Source organism: Petromyzon marinus, chromosome 31 (genome assembly GCF_048934315.1).
Source record: "Petromyzon marinus isolate PM22_M1 ecotype Great Lakes invasive population chromosome 31, UKy_Petmar_22M1.pri1.0, whole genome shotgun sequence".
Taxonomy (NCBI): domain Eukaryota; kingdom Metazoa; phylum Chordata; class Hyperoartia; order Petromyzontiformes; family Petromyzontidae; genus Petromyzon; species Petromyzon marinus.
Genome location: NC_133697.1, coordinates 15,746,869 through 15,771,065, shown reverse-complemented (window position 1 = coordinate 15,771,065; position 24,197 = coordinate 15,746,869). Strand labels below are relative to the sequence as shown.

General features: G+C 47.1%; 2 protein-coding genes across 3 annotated transcripts; both read left to right on the top strand.

The window, feature by feature from the left end:
- The first annotated feature begins 963 nt into the window (after positions 1-963).
- LOC116947924 (cytochrome c oxidase subunit 7A1, mitochondrial-like) lies at positions 964-7,055 on the top strand. Its single transcript, XM_032964244.2, has 4 exons — positions 964-1,114; positions 4,499-4,588; positions 6,006-6,090; positions 6,496-7,055. Exons 1-4 carry the CDS (start codon positions 1,100-1,102, stop codon positions 6,549-6,551), a joined length of 246 nt encoding a protein of 81 aa, XP_032820135.1. The 5' UTR covers positions 964-1,099; the 3' UTR covers positions 6,552-7,055.
- A 3,467-nt stretch (positions 7,056-10,522) lies between these two features.
- On the top strand, positions 10,523-23,737 carry LOC116947922 (uncharacterized). Of its 2 annotated transcripts, none has more exons than XM_032964240.2 (8): positions 10,523-11,034; positions 12,119-12,604; positions 13,055-13,501; positions 16,102-16,545; positions 18,483-18,560; positions 18,670-18,777; positions 20,142-20,246; positions 21,012-23,737. In XM_032964240.2, exons 2-8 carry the CDS (start codon positions 12,127-12,129, stop codon positions 21,440-21,442), a joined length of 2,091 nt encoding a protein of 696 aa, XP_032820131.1. In that variant the 5' UTR covers positions 10,523-11,034; positions 12,119-12,126; the 3' UTR covers positions 21,443-23,737. The 2 variants fall into 2 exon arrangements, with proteins under 2 accessions (XP_032820131.1, XP_032820132.1); XM_032964241.2 differs by having other exon boundaries at positions 10,523-11,121.
- The last annotated feature ends 460 nt before the right edge of the window (positions 23,738-24,197 follow it).

The window sequence follows — 24,197 nt, the reverse complement described above, 5'->3', positions numbered from 1 at the left end:
GAGCCCACACAAGGGAAGGCCACAAAACTGGGAGCAGATTTTGCTCCCTCAAGTTTCAATAGGGGGGAATAGAGATGTTTGGAGGGCCACCATAGCAAAAAGCTGCTGTTGGCGAAGAGTTGAACGTGGACAGCGCTGACGCCTCATTCAATACCAATACATCATAAGCGGAGTTTCACTTCTATATTTCGGGAGGGTGGGGGGGGGGTCAATTAGTTCCTGACATTAGAAATCGCGGGTGGATATAATACAAATTTTTGACTTAAAACTTTCGTAACTGCAGTAATTCATATTCTTGTTTCTTTCGGTAAAGTTACGTAGATATAAAATAAAAATAAGAAATTTGTTCATTTTTTATCTTATTTCATTTTATTTGTTATTTTTATTTTCTATCTACGTTCATATAATTAATGTATTTTAATCTTAATTTTAAACTACTGAAAATAAATAAATAAAGGTGCCCAGTTCTGGGGGGCGTTGCCCCCATGTACCACCCACCACCAAACTCCGCCCATGCTAGACATCGCACTTCATGGAATAAGAGTCTTCCTCGAAGACTGGCGTGACGATTAACCGCATCAGAACATTAACACATCTGATGCAACCCAAACTGTGGACCATACAGTAAACCACTATAGGCTGCCCTCTGCTAACGGAGTAAAATAAAATAAAAACCACGCACTCTCCTGAAGCCCTCTCGTGGCGAGAAGACCTCGCTATAGGCATTTAGCTCCCAAAGGTAATACAATAGGCGACGTTTCGGGAAATATCCCTTCTTGGCACATTGGCTATTACCCCACGGAAGCTCCCTTCGTTGGTCAGTGAGGTAAGGTCATTTTATTGCTCAAGACAACCCTACATGTGCTGCTAATCAGTGACCGGTGTTCATTTGCGATTAACCGGTTATTACAATAAAACCGGTTTCACCGGCCGAGCCTTCTTGGCTGACGTCACGTCCGCACTGCGCGCGCTTCTGCCTCACCGTGACGTCACGTCCGTCCTGCACGTCCCCAGGATTCGTGACGTCACTTCCGTCTATCTCGTCCTTGTCGCTGAGGTCGCCGCGCGTAGCCGCACAGCAGCAGCACGCGGAGTCGCCATGCGGAGTCTCATGGTGAGAGGCGCGGCCGCGCTCTGCCCCTCTTCCTCCTCCTCTCCCTTCCTCTCACAGAAATCGCTCCGTTGCGGGGTCGCGGCGCTGTGTCCACGAGGTCTCCGGCCTTCCCCCATCGAAGCCGCGGCGAGCCCCGCGCCGTTGTGGGTCGCGTCGTCGTCCTCAGAGTTCGCGTCTCGGAGCTGTGTGCGGGCGGGCGGGCCGCACGGTATTCGAGGTGCCCTGCTCCCGTCGCGGCCGGGTCGCGGCGGGGCCTCCCGCAGGAGCGGTGCGAGTCGCGCGTCGTTTGCGCTCCTCGGAGTCGCCAAGTCCGGCCGTGTCGGAAGGACCCTGACTCCACATGGACGAATTAACATCGCGATAATGGCGTAGGACTGTTAACGTGAACCTCTAATCGCAATTACGTAGCCGTGATAGCCTAAATTCCACGAATGAGTGTTTGAATTGGTGTGGAAAGAAACCGGACAACCCGGAGAAATTCGCCATGCATACCAGGGGATAAACCCCGACATTAAATTTATATTCATTTGGGCAGACGGAATGTGGACTGTACCCATTTCGATACTGTATTGCCATTTCCTGGCACCTTCACAAGCTTTTTCAACAACTACACCTCCTGGAAAGCACTAGCGGTCACCCATTCAAGCCCTAACCAGACACGAGTGAATATCACGAGATAGGTCGCATTAGAGGTGATTTTGTCGGAGACACTGTCACCTTCGTCTTGGCTCATACGCATGGTATTTCTCCTTGCGCTCCGGATCCGTGTAACATCAGAAATAGGGGATTGGCCTAACATCCCAAGCAGGATCATACTGGAGGTCTTTTGAGGCTAGGACTATGTTGCGTAATTTCGGGGTATGGGATTAGATTGTTAAAAGATGAGCGGCGTGAAGGATACTCTGGTCGCGTCGGTAGCAGACAAGGTCATGCCGTCCCGGCGCCCGTGGTGACCCGGGCTGCTATGAGCGTGGGACTCGGGGACTCGGTGGCCCACTGGCCCGCACATGTACGACTCGGCCCATCGTCTGTTTGAAGTCGGTACCACTTTGTGGGAAGACAGCAGTGGTCGTTCTGAGGACAGACTGCCCCTTTCCATTTGAATATGGAATATCCGCCATTGACTCAGAGCTGCCAACCGAGATCAGTTTTATTCCTCACGGTTTGAGCTTTTGATTGGTGCATAACATTGCCTGTACGAGCCTTACAGATAGACGCCGTCTAAGAGACACCGCTCCTAATCCAGGCCTGCCCCACTGGCTTCTGACTTCCGCATCCTCCCTGCTGCGGCCTGCCTCTTACCGACCTCTATAATCATTTATCGCATTCTCGTAAATGATCCACGTCAACATACTGCTCCTGCCATTGTCTTATTTGGGTAGCACTTATCATTGACTGCTCCTTTTGTCTGGAATGTTCTGTTTTCTGGTCTTGACCAGGAGCTAAAGGGAGAAATTTTAAAATATATTAGCTTGCACTTGTTTATGATATTTGATTGCTTAATGCTTTTTCCCTTGATACTTCATGTTATTTTGTGTGTTTATGTTTATAAACAATGTAAAGCACTATTTCTAGCTCTTTCGGTAAAGTCACGTTGAAGGGAAACAATAAAATAATAAAATATATATAAAACAATAAAAAATTCTCACTACGTTTCGACCATAACACAAACGGTCATCATCAGGTGGATGATGACCGTGACTTTACCGAAAGAGCTAGGAATATGAGTTACTGCAGTCACGAAAGCTTTAAATCAAAATCTAATGTAATGCACTGTTTGAAACAAAGGGCAGCGTTCTGGGTTCTTCAGAAGCAGAAAATGCTGATAACATACTCGTTTAGCAAAATCCGTTTTGGCATTATCAGGGCATCTAGAGTCCGTCAGCTTAACAGGGGACGGACACACCCAGCAAGCATGCACTCATGTCTCGGCAGAGGTCAAGCTAGCATTGACGTGATCAGTCTTGAGTTCACTTGCGTAAAGTTAAGCATTAGGAAGAGGGCTTAAAGACATTTATTTTAACGATAAAAGTAAAAATTGCTCATTTTCGTACATTCAGTAGCACTGGGTTAATAAACTCACAAATGGTCTTTTAATGTGAGAGTAGACGTTGGATGGCAGATGTATAGCGGAAGGATGGAAGTGATAGCAAGGTGTCCTCATATCAGGTGGAATGGCCGTGATAAACTTTTTATCTTCACATATTGGTAGATTGTCACATAACTAGGGTAAGTAATTTTTTTTCAATTACATTTATGAAAATAAAGGTTTAGATCAGAGGGTTCAAATGTGTCCTTGGGGATGCTTAAAAAGGTGCATATGCACAGTGCACTTTCCAGGAAGTGGATGAAGTCATGGAACAGCGGTTAGCTATCACACCAGCGGCCTGGGTTTTCTGCCCGGTCACGACAAGCGATATCTGAACCAGCTGTGGGTCCTCCGGCCCTTCACTATACCTCTGACCAACGTGGTGAAGTATGGTCAAACAACCCCCATGACCAACATGGGATGGGGAGGCCTTTCTTCACCATTGGATGACGACAAAGACTTTAGTAAAGTGCAGGAATCGCTGAAAACACTTGCTGCATGACATGTGTACAAAGCTTGCGCGGGCTAGAAGCACGTGCACATGCGGCACGCATGGTGCCATTCATCCATGGCGCACACGGCTCTGAAGGTGGCGGTGGACGGGAAGCTTGCCGTAGCAGGGGGACACTTGCATCACTCCACGCACGTGTGCCTTCAGTTTCCAATGAAACACGTGCGTTTGGGCTGCTAGAGCAAAGCGCAGATTGTTAACATGATTTTTTCACAATGCTGTGTCTTTTATAGCTGACATCCCTGGATTTATCTGGGGATGTGATGCTTATCCAGGGAACAGTTGAGTTGTATGAGCTCATGAATCCTACAAAATGTCCAATAATTGGGTTGCTGGTCTTTAGATACATTGTGCATAATACATATGGGCTATAATCTTCAAGGTAGTTCTCTATAGTTTGAGAAATATGGCTTAGAAATTACACATACACGAAACTGAATGCACCATCACCATCACAGCGGGGATGAAAGTCCGTCCGAGTACATCCACAACTTGATGATATTAATGATTATCTACATCTTACAAGTGTCCGGAAATACCTTGGAAAACATGCAACTGCTTCTTGATTTGTCTACGTTTTTATAAAATTAGGTATGGCCTATTTCCAGAGCTGCACGTCATTTCTCAGTGGGTATAGCAAGTGTGGCATTGTACACAACATGGTAAAAAGGAACTGTTGAACACATAATGGCTGCTTTTGCAATGCATAGGCACTAAAATATTAATCCAATGCACTCTTGTTTTTGTTTGTGTGTGTGTGATGCCTCGTGTGCAAACAACGCAGGTATTAAGGCAGCTTGCCCAGCGCAACTTCAGCAGCAGTAGCCGCCTCCAGTTAAAAAACCGCGTGCCAGAGTTCCAGAAAGTGTTCCAGGTGAGCTGGTGGCTCTGAGAACACAGGCACTGCAGCCACCCACAGCACAAACAGCACAGTTACAATGCTCAAACTCAGACACAGAATGAGACCCTTAGACTCACTCAGCCACAACTATTTCATTAGAAACATAATTATCTTTCCTGAAAATATCAATGAGTCGCCTGTGAGCTCTCTCAAAAGCTGATATAGGAACACTGAAATATCACATCACTTCCACATTTCACTGTTAGGATTACATTTTAACAAACAAAACTATTCCATCTGCCTCTCCATGGAAGGCTGCACCATCTACATTGCAACACATCCAGAATCACCACCATACCACCCCTGTTGCACATTCATACCACGTTTAACAGATTAACTCTGCTTGCACCACCTAGCAGCAATTCCTGTTTCAATCTGGCACTGTCAAACTTCTATCTCTTTGGTCCTTTTAAGAATAAGCTTGACCTCCACGGCTCGAATGTTAATGAGACTGGATGTACTCTTCCAGTGGTTGCAAGATGGTCATCAATCTCTCCATAAACATGCTTTATATCAGAAACGAGCACACGGATGTTGACTTTGAAATATCTCTGTTGCCTAAAGCTTTGACATTTATAAAATATTGGATGCAAACCCGACGGAGAGAAAAAAAACACTCGAAGGTATCACTGGGCTTTCTCCATAAAATAAGTGTGGGCAACTTCACCAGTACTTGGACAATGTTGACCATCCAGGGAAGCTCATTCACCGTGTCTCTCCCACATGTGGGTGAGATGATGTGCATGCCAAACATTTCCTTTAGGCTGTTACTGCGGGCCTGGGTGCTTTCCTCGGTGCTTTCCTCGTGATTCTGAGTGTGACTACATGCCCCGCCGAGTCCTACAGACGTGTAATGTGTCCATTACGATTGTGTTCAAATGTGCAATTCAAGACAACTGTACGTAGATGTTTTGTAGATTTTTGGAATCGGGTGGTAATGGGTTGGTATGATGCGGATTGGTGGTAGGGCATCAACACATGCATGGATGTATGGTTTGCAGTGCGAGTTGCCAATGGCCTGTTTGACAATCCCCTCAGATACCATTAGTGTCTAACATATACTCAAGTATCTTGGTTATTTTGTTTCATCTTGAGAACACTTCCTCTCCCTCTGGTATATATTTTTAGGCCTGTGTTTGCCCTTTGGTGATTGGTAGTGAGAAATGAATCTCCGTGTCGCCACACCCGGAGGACTGCGCGATTCCTACTGCTTTTACCATTCACAGCTGATGATAGCTTCTGGTCATTTGCTTTCTGCTTGTGAGTTGGCTCGGCCAGTTGAGGGCTATTGTTGGTGTCACCGATTCACCTTGAGCCATTTTCAAACTGCGCGAGTTATCGATGTGGCTTGGTTAATGATGACTCGGTGCTGGTTGCGTGCGATGTACAGGAGGACAACGGATTGCCTGTGCACTTGAAGGGCGGTGTCAGGGATGCCGTGCTCTACCGGGTCACCATGACCCTCACCGTCCTGGGTGAGTCAGACACTCAATCTCATTTTTGTTATTATGCTTGATAAGCCCAGGAAAGCCTCACTTTGTCTCGAGACTCTTTTTAGGAGGGTCCTGCTGAGTTTTCACAGTAGGGGTGATGTTGCTGCTGCTTGGAATCCCAATCGAATACTTTGCCCGTAATCTTTCAGCATTGGGATATTTGTCCAATACAGTTAAAAAAATGTTTGCTATGGGGGATGTATGTCCCCCCCTGTTATACCCACGTTTGACAGGAGGAGTACATACAATCAACACACAGACACCCAAGTTGGTGTCTCAAAGATAGAATTGTGCTGTAAGAATGGTGTCTGATTTGTTGGTGTTATTATGTATTGTGAAAGGGAATTCTGATGTGTTTTTTTGTTCCGGATTGTGTGTTGTCTGCAGGTACGGGCATTATGGCGTACCAGTTGTTCCAGGCTGCGATGCCACAAAACAAGTAGTCAAGATTCTTCGCAGTGTTGGGATGATCGATACAATGCAAGATGCCGTGGCATTCAAATTTAACGAGTATATACCATTAACTATACACAGGCTGCTGGGCATCACGTATACACTTACAAGTGCACACATCGTCTTGTCCTGCCATTTACATCAACATCTGTTCCTCCAGCAAAGTTGTTCATATCAGCCAGAGTTTGATTACAACAGGTACATGTATTAGTTATGACATATACAGGCATGGCAACAAGCATTTCACTAACTTGTCATCCTAACACTTATTGTGGACCACGTGTAATGCAACTGTAGATTGTTTCAGGGCATATTCATGTTTTATTTTGCCTGTACTTGTTTAAAATGTTTGTGAGAGATGAAACTGTCGAGGGATACAATATCTGGAAATGATGTTCAATATTGCGGTTTTGCTTGTTTTAAGCTCTCCACAAAACACTGTTTCACTGAAATGTGTGCGGTCGTTAAGTGGTCCAATAAAATGTTTAATTTAATCATAACGCCCCAGACTAGTTTTATTTTCCCATACTACATTTTGATTCGTAGAAAACATGAAATATCCAGCCCCTGTTACAGATGTCATTTTTGTGTGACCAACTTAAAACAATAAAACATCCAGTCTTGAACCTGCAATGACATTTTAATTCGGGTGTAACGATTATTTTATTTGATTACATTGGTGCAGAAGTAAAATAATGATAGGTGTATGCTTTTATGTTGGAAATGCATTTCAGTAAATATGGGAGTGAATACTATAGTCCAGTAAGACAGTTCATCTGATGTCGATTCAAGTACAGTGGATGGGAATAACTGACCATTTGGGTCACAGCAGCCTTTTAACAATCGATAGTTCTGCAGCATGAAGATCATTTGCCATGAAATTTAACCAAAATAGAAACAATTTGGTAAATACAGTATAAAGGCCAATCAGTATGTTCCCTCAATCACAGTGTTCTGCAATTGTGATGCACAAAATGTAGGGATATGCTTAACCACATACAGGAAAGGACTGGTACAAAGGATGCATATAGAATACGGCAGTGGGGTGTTGCTGCTCAGGAAAGATGGTGCTTGTGTTGTTGAAATGGAAATTTTACAGCGCTGTCCATTGCAGAGTGTTACCAGACCCCACGTCCATCACCTGAGCACGATAACATTACTTGCACTTCACATACTCTGAACAAACGACACACGACTGCATTAGAACAAATAACAGTTTCTTTTTTCCAATAAATCAAGATACCTAATTTAAATATTTGTAATAAACATCACTCCTGAAATTAATCTACAGTATTGTATTAAGTTTCTGATGTGTATTGAAGGTAAATCGAAGCATTTAAAAAAACTAAGCTCCATGTCAGTTGTGGCAAAACTAACAGTTGGGGGAAGTGGCCACAGAGCGAACACATTGCAGGTGCAGCACCGTCTCCACATGCGTCAACGCCACCTGCACCACTGCAGCAGCAGGGCTTGGCTATCTCAGCAGGTCAAGCCGCTCATCGGTCGAATCGATGGACAATTGTAGCCAGAGTTCGGCAGACCCTGGCATGCGACTGCAGTGTCCTCCCTAGAGATTGATCAGGGCACTACTCGATGCCTTTGAGGGCACCTGCTGCGAGATTTTTGGATGGGTGACCACACCAATATGGACAAATTGCCTCATGACCTGCAAGGCATGGGAAGGCTCCCATCCAGAATTGGACGGACAAAAGGCAGCCGGGCAGCTAAGCTCTGGGAATAGTTGGGAGACGACAGGTGAGGATCCTGAGTGAAGTAAAGTGCAGCTGGGCAGGTGCATTGTGGTCTTGAAGACTGGATTAAAATGAACCATCGGAGCGGTTAACTCTTTTCCTCGGGCCCAAATAAAAACGATGCATCTAAAATGTGTCAAGTCCTGGAAGTTAAAATGTAAGAGAATTTTTTAAACATTCAAGGCGTATACGGTGTCCTAATGAGTGTCATGCTGTGGGCATGGCAGCTGTTGTCGGGATTGTTACCATCGCTCCTCCTGCATCAGATGCCAGGAGGACAACCCCCATGCAATATGGCCCCCCATGCAACGTGGCCGGCATGACGTTCTCGCACTGCGCTTCAGCCAGTTTGTGGCTGGGTTCAGTATTTGTACTCAGTGTTCATTTTGTTCGTTACAGTATTTATGTTTTTAACACCAATTTCGTCTGCTGATGTGTTATCAGTTCATGTTTTACATTTGCAATCGATTTATAAGGGGTCCTGACCACTCTGAATATCTGCTAACTTTACCATGTTTAATTGTGTTAACGCCCTTATTGAATAGGAGTTAATAGAAGTCTTATCTCTAACATCAATTAAATAATTCTGTACTCAGCCCCCAGGTTCGTAATCCCATGTTTGGTGAGCAGATGACAATGCCTACTTAGAATTCCATCTTACTTGGCGTGGGAGTGTAGCTATACGCTCTAAGTCAGAATTGGACACTGGAGATGTGCCAGTTGAGCAATAAACGTTCGGCTAAGGAATCTAATGCGTACATACGAGTAGCAGGCGAATTGTTCACTCAGCTATTTTATAATTCCTCATCAATTTGGATTGTGGCATCGGAAAAGCGTGCAGAAGGGTGACAGAGAATGGGGAGGCCCTCACCCAGCAGTAAATAGAATGGGGAGGCCGGCTTCCAGCAGTGGAGATAATGGGGGAGATAATGGGGAGGCCGTCATTCAGCAGTGGAGAGAATGGGGAGGCCGGCATCCAGCAGTGGAGATAATGGGGAGCCGTCATCCAGCAGTGGAGATAATGGGGAGCCGTCATCCAGCAGTGGAGATAATGGGGAGGTCGTCATCCAGCAGTGGAGATAATGGGGAGGCCGTCATCCAGCAAAGGAGATAATGGGGAGGCCGTCATCCAGCAGTGGAGATAATGGGGAGCCGTCATCCAGCAGTGGAGATAATGGGGAGCCGTCATCCAGCAGTGGAGATAATGGGGAGCCGTCATCCAGCAGTGGAGATAATGGGGGAGATAATGGAGAGGTCGTCATCCAGCAGTAGAGATAATGGGGAGGCCGTCATCCAGCAATGGAGATAATGGGGAGGCCGTCATCCAGCAGTGGAGATAATGGCGAGGCCGTCATCCAGCAGTGGATAGAATGGGGAGGTCGTCATCCAGCAGTGGATAGAATGGGGAGGTCGTCATCCAGCAGTGGATAGAATGGGGAGGTCGTCATCCAGCAGTGGAGATAATGGGGAGGTCGTCATCCAACAGTGGAGATAATCGGGAGGTCGTCATCCAGCAGTGGAGAGAATGGGGAGGTCGTCATCCAGCAGTGGAGAGAATGGGGAGGTCGTCATCCAGCAGTGGAGAGAATGGGGAGGTCGTTATCCAGCAGTGGAGATAATGGGGAGGTCGTTATCCAGCAGTGGAGATAATGGTGAGGCCCTCATCCAGCAGTGGAGATAATGGGGAGGTCGTCATCCAGCAGTGGATAGAATTGTGAGGCCCTCATCCAGCAGTGGAGAGAATGGTGAGGCCCTCATCCAGCAGTGGAGAGAATGTGGAGGTCGTCATCCAGCAGTGGAGAGAATGGTGAGGCCGTCATCCAGCAGTGGAGATAATGGGGAGGTCGTAATCCAGCAGTGGAGATAATGGTGAGGCCGTCATCCAGCAGTGGAGATAATGGTGAGGTCGTCATCCAGCAGTGGAGAGAATGTGGAGGCCCTCATCCAGCAGTGGAGAGAATGTGGAGGCCGTCATCCAGCAGTGGAGAGAATGTGGAGGCCGTCATCCAGCAGTGGAGAGTCGTTGAGTTTCCCTCAGCTTTCTACAGTAGCAGGGTTTTCACGATTTACGCCCAAACGATTCATAATATCGTCGCTAATTTTTCTCTAAACGATCCGCGAATCGATCCGGGTTTACGTCGCGTCGCTGAGACGCGGAAACTACGCGTCGGCAAGACGCGCGGATCGAAAAAAAAACGATTCCGCACGCGCGATCCGATGCGCATATCGCAGGACAGAGAATCGACGAAGCTGTTCCGCTAATCTCCGTGGTGGAGGTGCGGGGTTTCGACGACGCGTGGGGCTCATCGGCACCGCGCCTCCACTCTCCTCGCTCATCAGCAGCGCGCCTCCACTCTCCTCGCTCATCGGCACCGCGCCTCCACTCTCCTCGCCCATCAGCAGCGCCCCTCCACTCTCCTTGCTCATCAGCAGCGCGCCTCCACTCTCCTCGCTCATCGGCACCGCGCCTCCACTCTCCTCGCTCATCAGCAGCGCGCCTCCACTCTCCTCGCTCATCGGCACCGCGCCTCCACTCTCCTCGCTCATCGGCAGCGCCCCTCCACCTCTCCTCGCTCATCAGCAGCGCCCCTCCACCTCTCCTCGCTCATCAGCAGCGCGCCTCCACTCTCCTCGCTCATCAGCAGCGCGCCTCCACTCTCCTCGCTCATCAGCACGGCGGCGCCGCCACCTCTCCCAGGCTGTGCGCGTCTCGCCGAGCCAGGTGCGTCCCGCACGGCCGCGAGTGCGGCACCCTCCATACGCGTGAACACAACACACTGCCCCGTGAACACAATGAACACGGCACTGGGTGAGTTTCGCATGTGCGCAGGTTCACACGTGTATCACATCCGATGTACAGGTGCGAGTTCTCACTGCCAGCAATCCCCCGGGTGACATTCCCCCCCCCATCCCACACTCGAGTTATCCGACAGCTCCAGCCGATCAAAACGTAATCCCGGTGCGTTCTTCCTCTTGTCTTAATTTGCGGATAAGAGGGAGAGATGTGTGTAGAGTACCTGGGGCAGCTTTTGAAGGCAGACCGTGATCAAACCGATACAATAATGTTGCAATATTTGAGGACAAAGGAGTGGTAGCCCAAAGAGAACATGCGCCCTAGAGCCCATCCACCACGGAGACGGAGTAATGAACCCCGCTTGTGTGCAGCTGCTAGATGGATTATTTTGTCACAAGATCTTGGGAGAATGACCGCTTGGGAAGGCGTTCGTCAAATGGTGGAGAGATCTCGACTAATGACAATGCCTTAAGTAAGCCAGGTGACTGCGAGGTGATGGCGGCTGGTGTGATTGGCTGTACGTGCCCTGCTGCTGTGCATTTCTTTAATACCGGGGCAGTGCCTGCATGTTTACAGGTGGTGGTGCTCTTGAGCAACTCGGTGGATGGTGTTTATGTGGATCGCAAGAGGCCACTCGCTACCTGGAAGGTGTTAGCAGGGTTTTAGGTAACTCATAAATGCGGAGGTTGTGGGGGCACTGCTTTACAAAGCGAGATCGGGCACGTTAATACCAAAACCTGGTCTTAATGATTTTCATTTGGTTAGTTGAATTGTGTTTCCACAATTGACAGGAATGTACAGTGTAGCAGCAAATCAGTCTATCTTGATCGAGAACATATTCTCTATGCAAACATATAATTTAAATCGCCAAGATGGTGTGCTAGGCCTGCTGTGGTGGGCTCGACGTACAAGAGAAAGATTAGTGAGTCTGGTGGTTTCTACGACATGTAAGGGGGACGTTATGATATAAATATTTGAACGGTTATTGACGATCAGTGTTCTCTTCTCCAAGGCTGAAGCATGGCGACAGACTCGTCGTCAGACCTCCCTACGTGGTGGAAGGGGCAGGGCATCAGTGCGGAGGTGGCCCAGGCCATGGACACGGAGCTGGGGATCCGCGACTACGGGACGCTGCGCGCGTGCGCCGACGACGGGCAAGTCGGGCAAGAGGTGCTGGCCACGGCACGCGACCGCCTGCCCTTCGGTTTCTACGCCGTCCTGCGCCAGGTGCTGAGAACCATGCAAAGCGCCGGCGCCATCAGGGCACGGTCGGACGCGTCCTCGCCCAGAGTGGACACGGCGTTGGGAAGCCTGCTCGATGTGCTGGTCACTCTGCTGAGCACGCTGAGTCAGGAGCTCCTGCTGACCGAGAAGAGGCTGAGCGCCATGGGCAGCGGGATGCCCTCCGACAGCGAGTCTCAGGACACAGCAGCGGCACGTTCAGAAGATATTTGTGGAGAACATCCTTGCCTTACAGAAACTCAGCGTTCAAGTGAAGGTCAGTCCTGTACTCGAGTACAAATGAAAACATTCTTTTCCATGGTTTTGCTCCTAACTTGTTATCACAGGAGTAGGGCAGGCCTTCCCCAGAAATTCATATTTTTGCTTGGCCCGAATTCTAGAGTAGAATTTAGGCCTGCCATAGAAAGGAAACCATCCAGAATTGAGGCTTCTGCCTGAATTGGGATACAACTTGTGCTCTCAACATGGAGAGTTATGGGGGGGGGGGGGGGGTGGGACTCGATTCTGACACTCACAGAACCAGAATATGCTTTCTTTGCAACATCTTGCATCCTTGTTCTTTGGTTTGTGACTTTAACGTTCACGCTAATATTTAGTCATTGTTTATGTTCTGCTACAGGGGTATGGCATGGAATTGTGCACTGTGTTTTCAGTGGCCGGGTCCTTCCCTGCAGTTTATATGTCGGTGTTGTCTTTAACTAAATAGGCCCCGACGCCGGCAACCTCGAAGAGCCGAGCGCAGACTTCCCCAAGTGGCTCAAGACGCAGGGTGTGAGCACCGAGGAGGCCGTTGGCTCTGAGCCGCACGAGAGCAGGGCCGGCGATGGCCGTGGGGTTACGGTGGAGCCGCAGGGCACGGCGAGCGAGCGCCCGCCCTCGCGGCTTCACGCCGCGCTGCAGCAGCTCGCGCAGGCCGCGCGCGGCACCGGGAATGACGACGACGGCGAGGGAACGCAATCGGACGCTACGGTGCCGCGGACCGACGCGGACCTGGGCAGCCTCCTCGACGCGCTCGTCGCTCTGCTGAGCAGAGTGAACCATGAGCTACTGCTCTCCGCGCAGAAGCTGGGCACCATTGATCTCTGTGCGGCGTCCTCTGCGTGTGCCCCACTTGCCACTGCTGTCGTCACTCCCAAGGGCTCTACGGGCGAAGGTGACCGACGATCACCAATAACGTGTGTCCTGGAAAGTGTTGATAAATTTACGTAAATCAAGTGCATCATTGGCGTCATTGTGGAGCATATAAATAACATTGATAATCAGACAATACATATCCGTGGATCCATCTATTTTTATATACAACCCATCCACCCCAAGACCTTCAGGGAGCGCATCATCTCAGCAGCACTGATTCAGTCCAAGCTGTCAGGTATTTCTTTAGAACACCCCACAATTGCTTCAAATGTTTATCCAGGTGACCAGGAGCGGTTATTGCAGGACATTTAAACTTTTATAAATGTGTACCTCTTGAATTTTATGTAAGACCACTGATGAATACCTTTTTTCATGGGTCCTTATGTTTAGAACTCAGCTATTCATCTTGCGGGGCGAGTGGCAGCACAGTGGTTAGCGCATTGCACTTGTTGATGTTTATTTTGATTCCTGTCCTTGGCTAATGTCAGTGAGTGATATCTGAACTGATCTTGGGCTTCAACTTCAAGCATCATTGACCAGTGTGGTGAAATATGGTAAAACCCCCATGACTGGCATTGGCGAGGGGAGGTCTTCATCCAGCAGTAGATTAACAAAGGGCTGAAAATAATAATTACTTTTCTTCTTACAATATATCCATCTTTAAAACTTGTTCCATGTGCAAACAAATGTTGAATTTATATTGAGTAGAAATAACTTAACAGGAAGCACACTAATCTGATTCGGTTGCGTGCATAACTCACTCTTATAATGTTCACATGCCTAACTACACTAACCAAGTCATTTGCCAACTTGATGCAAAATAACTGATGACACAAATAGGTTTTGCTTGGAATCCTATTTTGAAATATGTTTGTACATCTGGCAAACATGCGATATTTAAATATTATTGGATGCCCCCCAGTACAGCAGCTCTGGTTGCAGAATCAGGTCACCGGCTGGGGAGGTGAAGGAGCAGGGGACCAAGTTCCACATTGATTTTGTGTAACCAGGTGAGCACTCAAGAGACCAGGATAGGCATCTCATTTGCAAGAGTGACCTGGGTCACCAAAGTGACAAAAGAAAACACAAAAACAAAGTACAACAATAAAGTAGCGCAATCAGAACAAAAACATAATAACTATTATATTCCCTGCAGCTCAAATCGGCTCAGCCAGATCACTTCCAGATTGATAACAACACAAATTATAAACTAAGCTACAGAAATATATGACATGAATAGGTTGACTAGTACTGGGTCCTCAGAATCACTGGGTAGGGACAGGATGCCCTATGGATGTTACTGTTGCTGCATACATCCCATGGTCTCCTTGTTGGACTGCACACAGAACTCGGATAAATAAATTGTAGCATAGTTAGACTCAGCAGTGGAGAAAGGAGGAAAATCCATGTGTTTAAATAGTGGCTGCCTTTTCTACAATGGAGGGAACATTGATGTTGGAGAAATGGGATTGTGAGTCCCTGTGGAAATGAGACAATGTTATTTAAAGTACTCCAGAGAAAGTGGCTCGGAGTCTGTGTGGAATTCCCGCAGAGCAAAAAATATTTGCGTTTAAACAAATTCCTACTGCGTTTGAACTGCTTTAGTTAATATTGTAGTGAATCGTTATACTGATCCAGATCGTGTAAACTATGATTTTTGATTTGAAGCTTTCGTGACTGCAGTAATCCATACTCTTTGGTTCTTTCGGTAAAGTCACGTAGGTAGAAAAGAAAAAAAAAATATCACGACGTTTCGATCACAACACAAGCGGTCGTCTTCAGGCGGAAAAAATAATCCAGCAGTGGAACTGCGGAACCAGGAAGAACACAGTGAGAGAGCTGTTTACAACAAGAGGTTATATATGTGGCGGAGAGCAAGCAGGCGGGGTCTGAGCTGGAAAGGAATTACATCCCCGCACGCAAGCACTGTCAGTTGTGTTAATGGGGGAGATTAGGGAGAGAGCGATTAGGCAGAGAGATTAGGGGGATTAGCAAGTTAATGTCATGTCTATGTGTAACACCGCATGTGTTGCGATCGAAACGTCGTGATATATTTGATTATTATTTTATTTTTCTACCTACGTGACTTTACCGAAAGAACCAAAGAGTATAAACTACATTTGTTTTGCTCTTTTCTCCAAAAAAAAGAGTGACTGGGACTAAACTCTCGCAAGTGCAGAAAACAGACCAAGTTGTAGAGGGGAGTGACAAATTCTTGGCAGTGAGACTTCAAGTAATTTAACTTAATCAGTTTATAAACAATTGTATATATACCTGGTCCTGGGGTCCCTCTACACCAACCTGCACTCAACAGCGTGGTGAAGTAATGTCCAAACAAGCCTCATTCCGACACTGGGGAGGGGAGGCCTTCACCCACCAGTGCATTGACAACGAGTTGTATTTTGTGTAAGTTAATTTACCCTGGAAAAGCTCGCCAAGTCTCAAGACAAATTTAAAGAGTGTTCTAGATTGGAGTGTTTGGACACTCGGTGAGTGTTTTGCATGTGGGACAGAACCCATACGTACAATGGGACATCACTTAGAAATACAGCTTGGTCACAGCTGCTCTACCGGCCACCCCATTGTGAGCGCCTCTTGGTGTCGTGTTTGTCGTGGCAGGCAATCACGGTGGGGCACTCGTGGAGCCAAGCCCGGACTTCCCCGCTTGGCTCAATGCACAGGGTGTGACCACCGAGGAGGCCGTGGTCTCCGAGCCGCGGGAGCGTGGGGCCGGCGATGACCACGGGGTTGCGGTGGAGCCGCTGGGCCCGGCGTGCGAGCACCCGCCCTCGCAGTTTCACGCCACGCTGCAGCAGCTCGCCCAGGTCGCGCGTGTGGCGCCGGGAAAGACGGATCCGGCGCTGGGCAGCCTGCTCGCCGTGCTCGTGTCGCTGCTGGGCAGGCTGAGTAACGAGCTCGCGCTGTCCGTACAGAAACTGTGCTCCATAGAGGGGGCGGCGAGCGGAGAGGCCCAAGGCTGCGCTCCAAGGACTGATGATCCCGAGAGAAATCAACACCAAGACCTTCAGCTCAGAGAGCCACCCGACACGGACGGATACTCAAGTCAGTTTCCGCAGCTCGTCGCGTTGATCCCATGCCCCCACGCGTCTTGTTATTGGCCTTCAGGAAAACTTAGACTGCTGATTTTTACGTTTGTTTTCATTTAACTTGGCAAGTCCTTTGTCATAATGTCCTGCAGCTGCTGCTGCCTTTACTGATTGTTGCAGGAGCAGTTGTGCCACTTCATTCACTTAGCTCAAGGGCACCACGTTATCATGGCTTTCCATGCCCCTCCACCAGATCCCGCAACCGTTGTACAGGTGGCGCCACACCTCCAGTTTATATTGCACCTATACGTGATACACGACCTACTGCAGAGTCTGCGTTTAGTCCAATCACCACGCTGTATTTAGGTCTTCCGTTGGTCGCCGAGTTCTGGGTGCCACGCCATTGCCCGTCTCGGCAATCTGACCACCTCCAGCCTGCACGTCGTCCGTCGTTTCCTCTTACTGACGATACCTACAATGCATTCTTGCCACAACCCATTTCAAACTTGCAAGTCCATTAAATATCTAGCATCCACCCCATGCGACAGGCAATGTTGACATCATTTTGCGTGTTGGAAAACTACATTGCAGAGCACAGATTGCGCCACTGTGTTCATCCCATGCTCACCCCGTGCTCACCCCGTGCTCACCCCGTGCTCACCCCGCGCTCACCCCGTGCTCACGAGGGTCAGCAGATACCTGGGTGTCATTCTGCCTGCAGATATCTCGATCTCAACCAAGGCTGCTGTTAAAGTCCCCTGTTGGTTTCACTCAGCGGGAAGTCACTTCTCCTCTGCCCATAGTCTGGAATTGCTTTCCTCCTGCCGTCCGTGCTGTTGACTTCCTGTCCCTATTCAAGTTCAGGCTCAAGACCTTCCTTTTTCCTCTGTAAAACATGCCCACTGTTTCTACACAGCACTTTTAGACACTACATTAATCCAAATTTTGTGACTGGGAATGGAATGATGAGTCCCTGGTCTCAAAAACAGTAAACATTTCCCTCTGTTACTGATTATAATTTTTTTTTATTAAGTTACACGAATTGTATTAACTGGTTACATCTTTAGCTGTTATATTACAGTACAAGTCTCACATTTATAAATGGTTTCCTACATAAACTTACAGTTAATGTAGGTGTTTAGTGACTTCGATACAATCTTGATGAAAAATATATTTAATATTTACGGGTAGCTTTGCCATTAGTGCCATCACTGATGTGATGTTAGTTGTGCTGCTTGGTGGCACGTGCTGCGTATGCTTGGCTCAGCCACTGCAACACGCAGTTACACTTTGCATTATTGCTCATCCATAGCAACGAGAAAGATATGGCAGTCTTGGGTGATTTTTTTAATCTCCGTACGAGGGAGCCGCGGATGTAGGTGATTGGGGGTTGTAAAGGTAACAAAGACCGTGATCTTGTGAAAGCCGAGGGAATGGCAGCGCTACTCGATGGTTTACTGTGGTGGTGCAAAGGCGAAGCAGTGTCACATGAGACCTGTGGCACGGTTTGATGATAAACCTGGTCTTGGAAAACACGCTCAGGCATTTCATGCCTCTTCTTGGGACCAATCGCCTCATCTGCTGAGACACCCTTGTCTTGTCAGGAGATGGTCCACAGGACATAATGAAAAAAACAAATGGCTGGTCATGCGACTCACTTATTACTAATCAGCTGGCAACAAAAAATGGGGTATATTTTTATATTCATTGGAACTATAATAACATTGGACATGTGTGTCCTTGGGTCAACTCGCATGGAAGGGCTGAGTAAAGTGTGCACGTCATTTTCTTTTGGACTCTCAGACTCTGAAAGTCTTTACAAACATGTTAACTTCGTTGGGAGTAACTTTCAAGGATGTGGTTGTGTGTGGTCTCTGTGCTCAGCCAGTGTCTGGCTGCCTGCTGCAGGACGTGCTGAGCACAATTGTTGCATTCTCTTTTTCTCTTTCACAGAAACAGCTGCGAGGTTTAAATGTTCCGAATGGCAGCCGTCAGTCCCGGAAGTGGAAGAGGAGTGGAGTCAGCCTTCTGGTAGGCTCCTAGAGTCGTGCATACTCACACCAACTTACTAAAAAATATATTGCGTGATGTTGAACACATGGTCTTTCATTGCATTTGATGATGCACTCTTTTATAACAGATGGCTATGTTGGAATTTCTAAAGAAGATTTTGTTAGAAAGAAAAGAAGAAGAGCCATGCACGAGCGGTGGCAGGGAGTTTCCGTGAAGGCTGAAACGAGTTTTTCAGGTAAGAGTGGCAGTGGGGGTGGTAATGATGATTGCCTTAATCATTCGCGCACAAGTGATACAGCCGCCCTCCTTTACGCTGGTGGAGTAAGCGACTTACATCTCCCATCTCAACACATTTTAAAGGGCACCCCAGCTTCAGCTGTCACTGTGGGCACAAGGTAATTTAGCACCTGGCCTGCAATCGGTCTTCCAGTCGGGGGCGATGATTGCGAAGTGTAATCCCATTGTGCCAGCAACTTAACAACTGTGTAATTTTAATAGCTCGACACTTTCCCCGTTGCGCAGGGCTTTGCCTGTAGTGCATTGTTAATGCACTACTAGCGTGACTAGAGAAGGCTTGCCACACAAAAGCATGCCGCATACCCCACTCACAGAGGATGGGGAGTTCACCTCCCCTACCCTTGCCAAATGTCGTGGTTTCCACTACAAGGGAAGGACTCGGAGCAAACCCTTCTTGTCTCACATTGGAAACAATTTAGATTGTTGATTTTTTTACATGTTTATATGTTGACTTTCAACACATTTTTCACCAAATCTGTGAAAAATCTGATTTTGGAGTCTGCAATGTCAACATGTGAGCAACATAAACGATAATTAATCTAGGCCTGTCATGTTTTCACCTTGAATTGGGGCTTCAGCAGAAGTCCTTGGTTGCTGGAGTGGAGCGTCTGTGGTGGCGGGGGGTGGGATAGAATGAGATGAGAGGGAGGAGGTAGGCAGCGACGAGCCCATGGATGACCTTTGAACACAGCGAGTGCGATCCTTCGAATTGGGATCCAGTGGAAGGATCGGAGTATTGGGGTAATGTGGTCTCGTTTACAGGTGCAGGTGAAAAGTCTGCCAGTGGCATTTTTGAGTCGTCTCAAGGGATTTGGGAAGGCTGTAGAGAAGAGAGTTGCAGGAGTCGAGGAGATGATGCGCAGGGTTGGGGTGTGTGGGAAGAGAATGAGAGAGCTCGGGGTCAATGACCACTCCATGTTTTGCACGTACTTTTCCAGTGTCGTGTCAGAGTTTAGGATGTACAGGCTCAAATTGGAGTTTTTACCATGAGTGGACTTTTTGCCGAGGCGTGCTTCAGTGTTGGCCACATTTAGCTGGAGGAAGTTACAACCCTTCCGAGACCACGTCAAGGCCGGATATGAGAGTGGACAGAGGCGGGGTTTATGGGGTCAGTGGTGATGCAGCGTTGCGTGTGCTCGGCATCGACGTGATGGTCGACATTAAAACCGGAGATTAATTTTGCCAAGTGGGAGATGTAATGAGAGGAGCAGGAGGCCGAGTTAAGACATTCGTGATGGTAATTTGTGTGGTGTTTAATAATGGTTCATGTATTCATTTCATGTCATCCCTCTTCTATGACAGATGCTACTGGCTTCCCTAAAGACAATTTCATCAGACAGAAAAGAAGGAAGACTACCCACAACAGGTGGAAAGAAGTGGAGGTTAAGACAGAAACTGGCTTTACAGGTGAGATAGTACTCATGTTGCATGGGCTGCCTTAAGTAAATTTTATAGTTTGAATTGATTAGAGTTTTTCAGATAATTTGCAATTTTATCTCCCAAACTCACGAAATGCACCTTGATACCAATCCCATGCGTGTGGGATTGGTATCAGGCGGCTCTTTACTTTGACGAATTCCACAAGGCCTTGGTGATTGAGAGGCAGTGCGCTTGCGAGAGTCGAACTGCTTTGTGTTTAGTTTGTAGTCCTTTCTCCGCACCTCCGATTAGCACGGTTGGCTACGTACAGTGCGAAAGAAGTTTAACAAACATACTAGTTATAGCTGTACTAGTTATAGCTGTAGGAAACACTTGTTGTGGGCTTTAGGATGAACACAGCTTGACTGCACCAGGGATTTAAATCAGTGTCAAAATATTTGGCGTCTCTTCAGTGTTTTGCCAGAGACATGAACAGCTGAATTTACTGGAATATCTACATTTCAGTTCATGCCGTGTGACCGGAGGGAGAAAACTAATGATCATAGACGACACAGCAGGATATCCCAGGTGACGTGGAGGGAGGGAAGTTCAGGAGCAACTTGGATTGTGGTATTGCAGGATTGTAAGGGATGGTGATGTGGGAAGGGCTTCATTCAGCAGTGGAAAGATTATGGCTGTGGATTTATTGTAAGGGATGTGTGTGTACTTTTGAAAGGATGATGTAACAAACCGTACTCTACTTTGTTTAATCGTGCCAAATGCTAACCCTATTCCCGCATGGCTGTGCTCCAGGGAAACCGTACGTGTGCGAGGAGTGTGGAAAAGGCTTCACCAAGATGTCCAACCTGAAGATGCATCAGAAGACGCACACTGGAGAGAGGCCGTACGTGTGTAAGGAATGCGGAAAGGCGTTCTCCAGGATCTCCCACCTACAGAGCCACCAGATGATCCACACGGGAGAGAGGCCGTACATGTGCGAGGAGTGCGGAAAGGGGTTTTCTCGCATCTCCACCCTGAAAACTCATCAGAGGACGCACACCGGCGAGAGGCCATTCGTGTGCCAGGAGTGTGGGAAAGCTTTCCAGGTTATTTCCAACTTAAAGATGCATCAGAGGACACACACTGGAGAGAAGCCCTATGTGTGCGAAGAGTGTGGGAAAGGGTTTTCCCAGTTTTGCCATTTGAAGACTCACCAGAAGACGCACCAGCAGACAGTCAAATGAGTTGCTGCGAGCATTAAATGTAGAGGGTTTCTAGTTTATTTATTTAATATCGTGATGCTCTGGAAGCAAATGAAAGAATGCTTATTTATTCCAATCTGAGCAAACTATTTTGTTTATGCGACTACATGCTATTGATGCATTTATCTATTTGTGTTCAGGTGAAGCCTTTTACATTTTAACAATGCTCGTAGAGTCGGTACAAATAATCTGGTGTGTAAGGCTCTAAAACTTGTGAATTGTGGGTTCCGTGACCCTACCATGGAAATTGACTGTGCAAGTGGCAGTCGTTCTGCACTAAGAGCGGTCCTCACGCAGGGGGGAGGGACCCCTCGGGAGCCCGCGTGACACAGGGTCGGTCCGCAGCTTCACAAGTAACACCACGCACGGGGGAGATGCACAACATCTGCAGTTAAGGTGTTTGCCCCACACAGGCTGGGTGGAACTCTGCTCCAGTAGCACTTTTTATGGCGTTCCACTCTTCTAAAGCAAGCTGAGACGTGTTACAAAACACAGCGCCGTTGTGGAGAACGTTAATACAATAAATAACGCCTCCTCCCACGTGTCTCTACATAAAATACACACAAGTAGTTTTTATTTCGATTTAAAGCTTTCGTGACTGCAGGGATTCATCTTCTTGGTTCTTTCGGTAAAGTCACGTAGAATGGAAATAAAATAATAAAAATAAAAAAAATTTCTTCCGACGTTTCGGCCACAACACAAGTAGCCTTCTTCAGGTGAAGAAACAGGACTGTCCGGAAGACAGCGCTTAAGTGAACACTGCCAAGCATGGACAGCGTCTTTTAAGCTGTGTAGGTGGAATTAACATGCATTCGCATGTTAATATGAAGGACAAGCTTCGGAACGGAGGAGGGGGGGTGGTAAAAAAAAGAAAACAGCCACGGTACGCTGCTCTGTCCTGTGTTGCGTTATAACTATGCTATAAACTTGACTACTATACAATACAATATTATACCTTCCAATCTAAACTACATGGTATAATATCATATCCATAGACAAATTCCACCTTTGAATTATACAATGCGTTACTATACACTACCCTATACTTTAGACTATAAAATATTAGACTTGTAATATTACACTGTCTTATTCTATCAACCCTACTGTATACCACACTGCTGTATATTCACTATACAATTACAATATAGAGTATCGTAATTGTATAGTGAATAATGAATATACAGCAGTGTGGTATACAGTAGGGTTGATAGAATAAGACGGTGTAATATTACAAGTCTAATATTTTACAGTCTAAAGTATAGGGTAGTGTATAGTAACGCATTGTATAATTCAAGGGTGGGATTTGTCTATGGATGGCATTATACCATGTAGTTTAGATTGGAAGGTATAATATTGTATTGTATAGTAGTCCAGTTTATAGCATAGTTATAACGCAACACAGGACAGAGCAGCGCACCGTGGCGGTTTTCTTTTTAACCCCCCCTCCTCCGTTCCAAAGCTTGTCCCTCATTAACATGCTAATTCATGTTAATTCCTCCTACACGGCTTAAAAGACGCTGTCCATGCTTGGCAGTGTTCACTCAAGCGCTGTCTTCTGGACAGTCCTGTTTCTTCACCTGAAGAAGGCTACTTGTGTTGTGGCCGAAACGTCGTGAGAATTTTATTTTATTGTTTTATTTTTTATTTTATTTCCATTCTACGTGACTTTACTGAAAGAACCAAGAAGATGAAGTAGTTTTTACACAACCTATCGGCTGCATAGCCTTCTGGGAGTACTTGAGACCGTGATGATTATGGTGACAACCAGAAGCACTTGATGTTATTAATGTGTGAACCACATTGTCACGGGATGAAAAAAACTGAAACTTAAGTATTCCCACCCACTTGTCTTCTACGAAAGAGAAGTCGCAGTTTTGTGCTGGTGAGAACTTTCAGGACAAACAGAAACTCTTCCTCACGCGCTCCTGGGACCTGCAGTGTTTCAGCAACGGTACCAACTGCATGTAACTATATAACGACCATTCCACAGTCGGACCAAACAGATGGGCAACTTGTCTGTACTGGTCTGTTCGGCAGTAGAATGAAGTTTGATACAGCAAATGCTCCTGCAAGAAACGTGCTGGCATTATTGCAGTTTATACAGTTGCTGCAATATAACCAGAATTTTATTGTTTTATATTAGGGACGTTATTTGTGTACATATAAGTGCACTGTTTTGCTAAATTAGAATTTTACAGTATGTGATTTGGCGTTTATATAACATCTGTGTGGTTACTAGATCCAACCATAATAAAAACTTGATGTATAGTTAATGAAGCATCGTGTGGTTATGCATCATTAGTTGGCTGTCGTCCCTAAACGGTGTCATAGGAGCCACAGACGCCGCCCTGCAAATACGTGCTCCAAATGCCCACGACCCGACAACACAAGCGGCTACGCGGTTTGCTTACGGAGTGAAAAAGTTAAACCTTACCCAAGGCTTGCGGGAGGATGGACACAGAATCGGCCATTCCCGCCATCTCAACCCTCGCATGGCCTGCAGCTTTATGCACCTGTGGGTTGTGCCATGTTTCCCATAGGCAGTCCGATTCAACGCCTCACTGAACCCGGCCTGCAGCGTCCACCAAATGACTTCAGATTGGTCGCCCACAGCTTTGAAATGAAGTGAGAAAATTAGTAATCTAATATTTAACAACACTTTCACAGTTATGTAAACAAGGAGAGCCCTGGGGAGTGAAGACTCCAGCCTGGTGTAGGGGTTGTACACAGCTTTCTC

What these genes read in the sequence shown, in the direction of transcription:
- LOC116947922 (XM_032964240.2), top strand. Translation starts at nt 12,127, where the DNA reads ATGGCGACAGACTCGTCGTCAGACCTCCCTACGTGGTGGAAGGGGCAG. An exon ending in AACTCAGCGTTCAAGTGAAG is followed by an intron (nt 12,605 to 13,054) that starts GTCAGTCCTGTA and finishes TTAACTAAATAG; the next exon opens with GCCCCGACGCCGGCAACCTC. An exon ending in CGACACGGACGGATACTCAA is followed by an intron (nt 16,546 to 18,482) that starts GTCAGTTTCCGC and finishes TCTCTTTCACAG; the next exon opens with AAACAGCTGCGAGGTTTAAA.
- LOC116947924 (XM_032964244.2), top strand. An exon ending in AGTTCCAGAAAGTGTTCCAG is followed by an intron (nt 4,589 to 6,005) that starts GTGAGCTGGTGG and finishes TGCGATGTACAG; the next exon opens with GAGGACAACGGATTGCCTGT. An exon ending in CATGACCCTCACCGTCCTGG is followed by an intron (nt 6,091 to 6,495) that starts GTGAGTCAGACA and finishes TGTTGTCTGCAG; the next exon opens with GTACGGGCATTATGGCGTAC.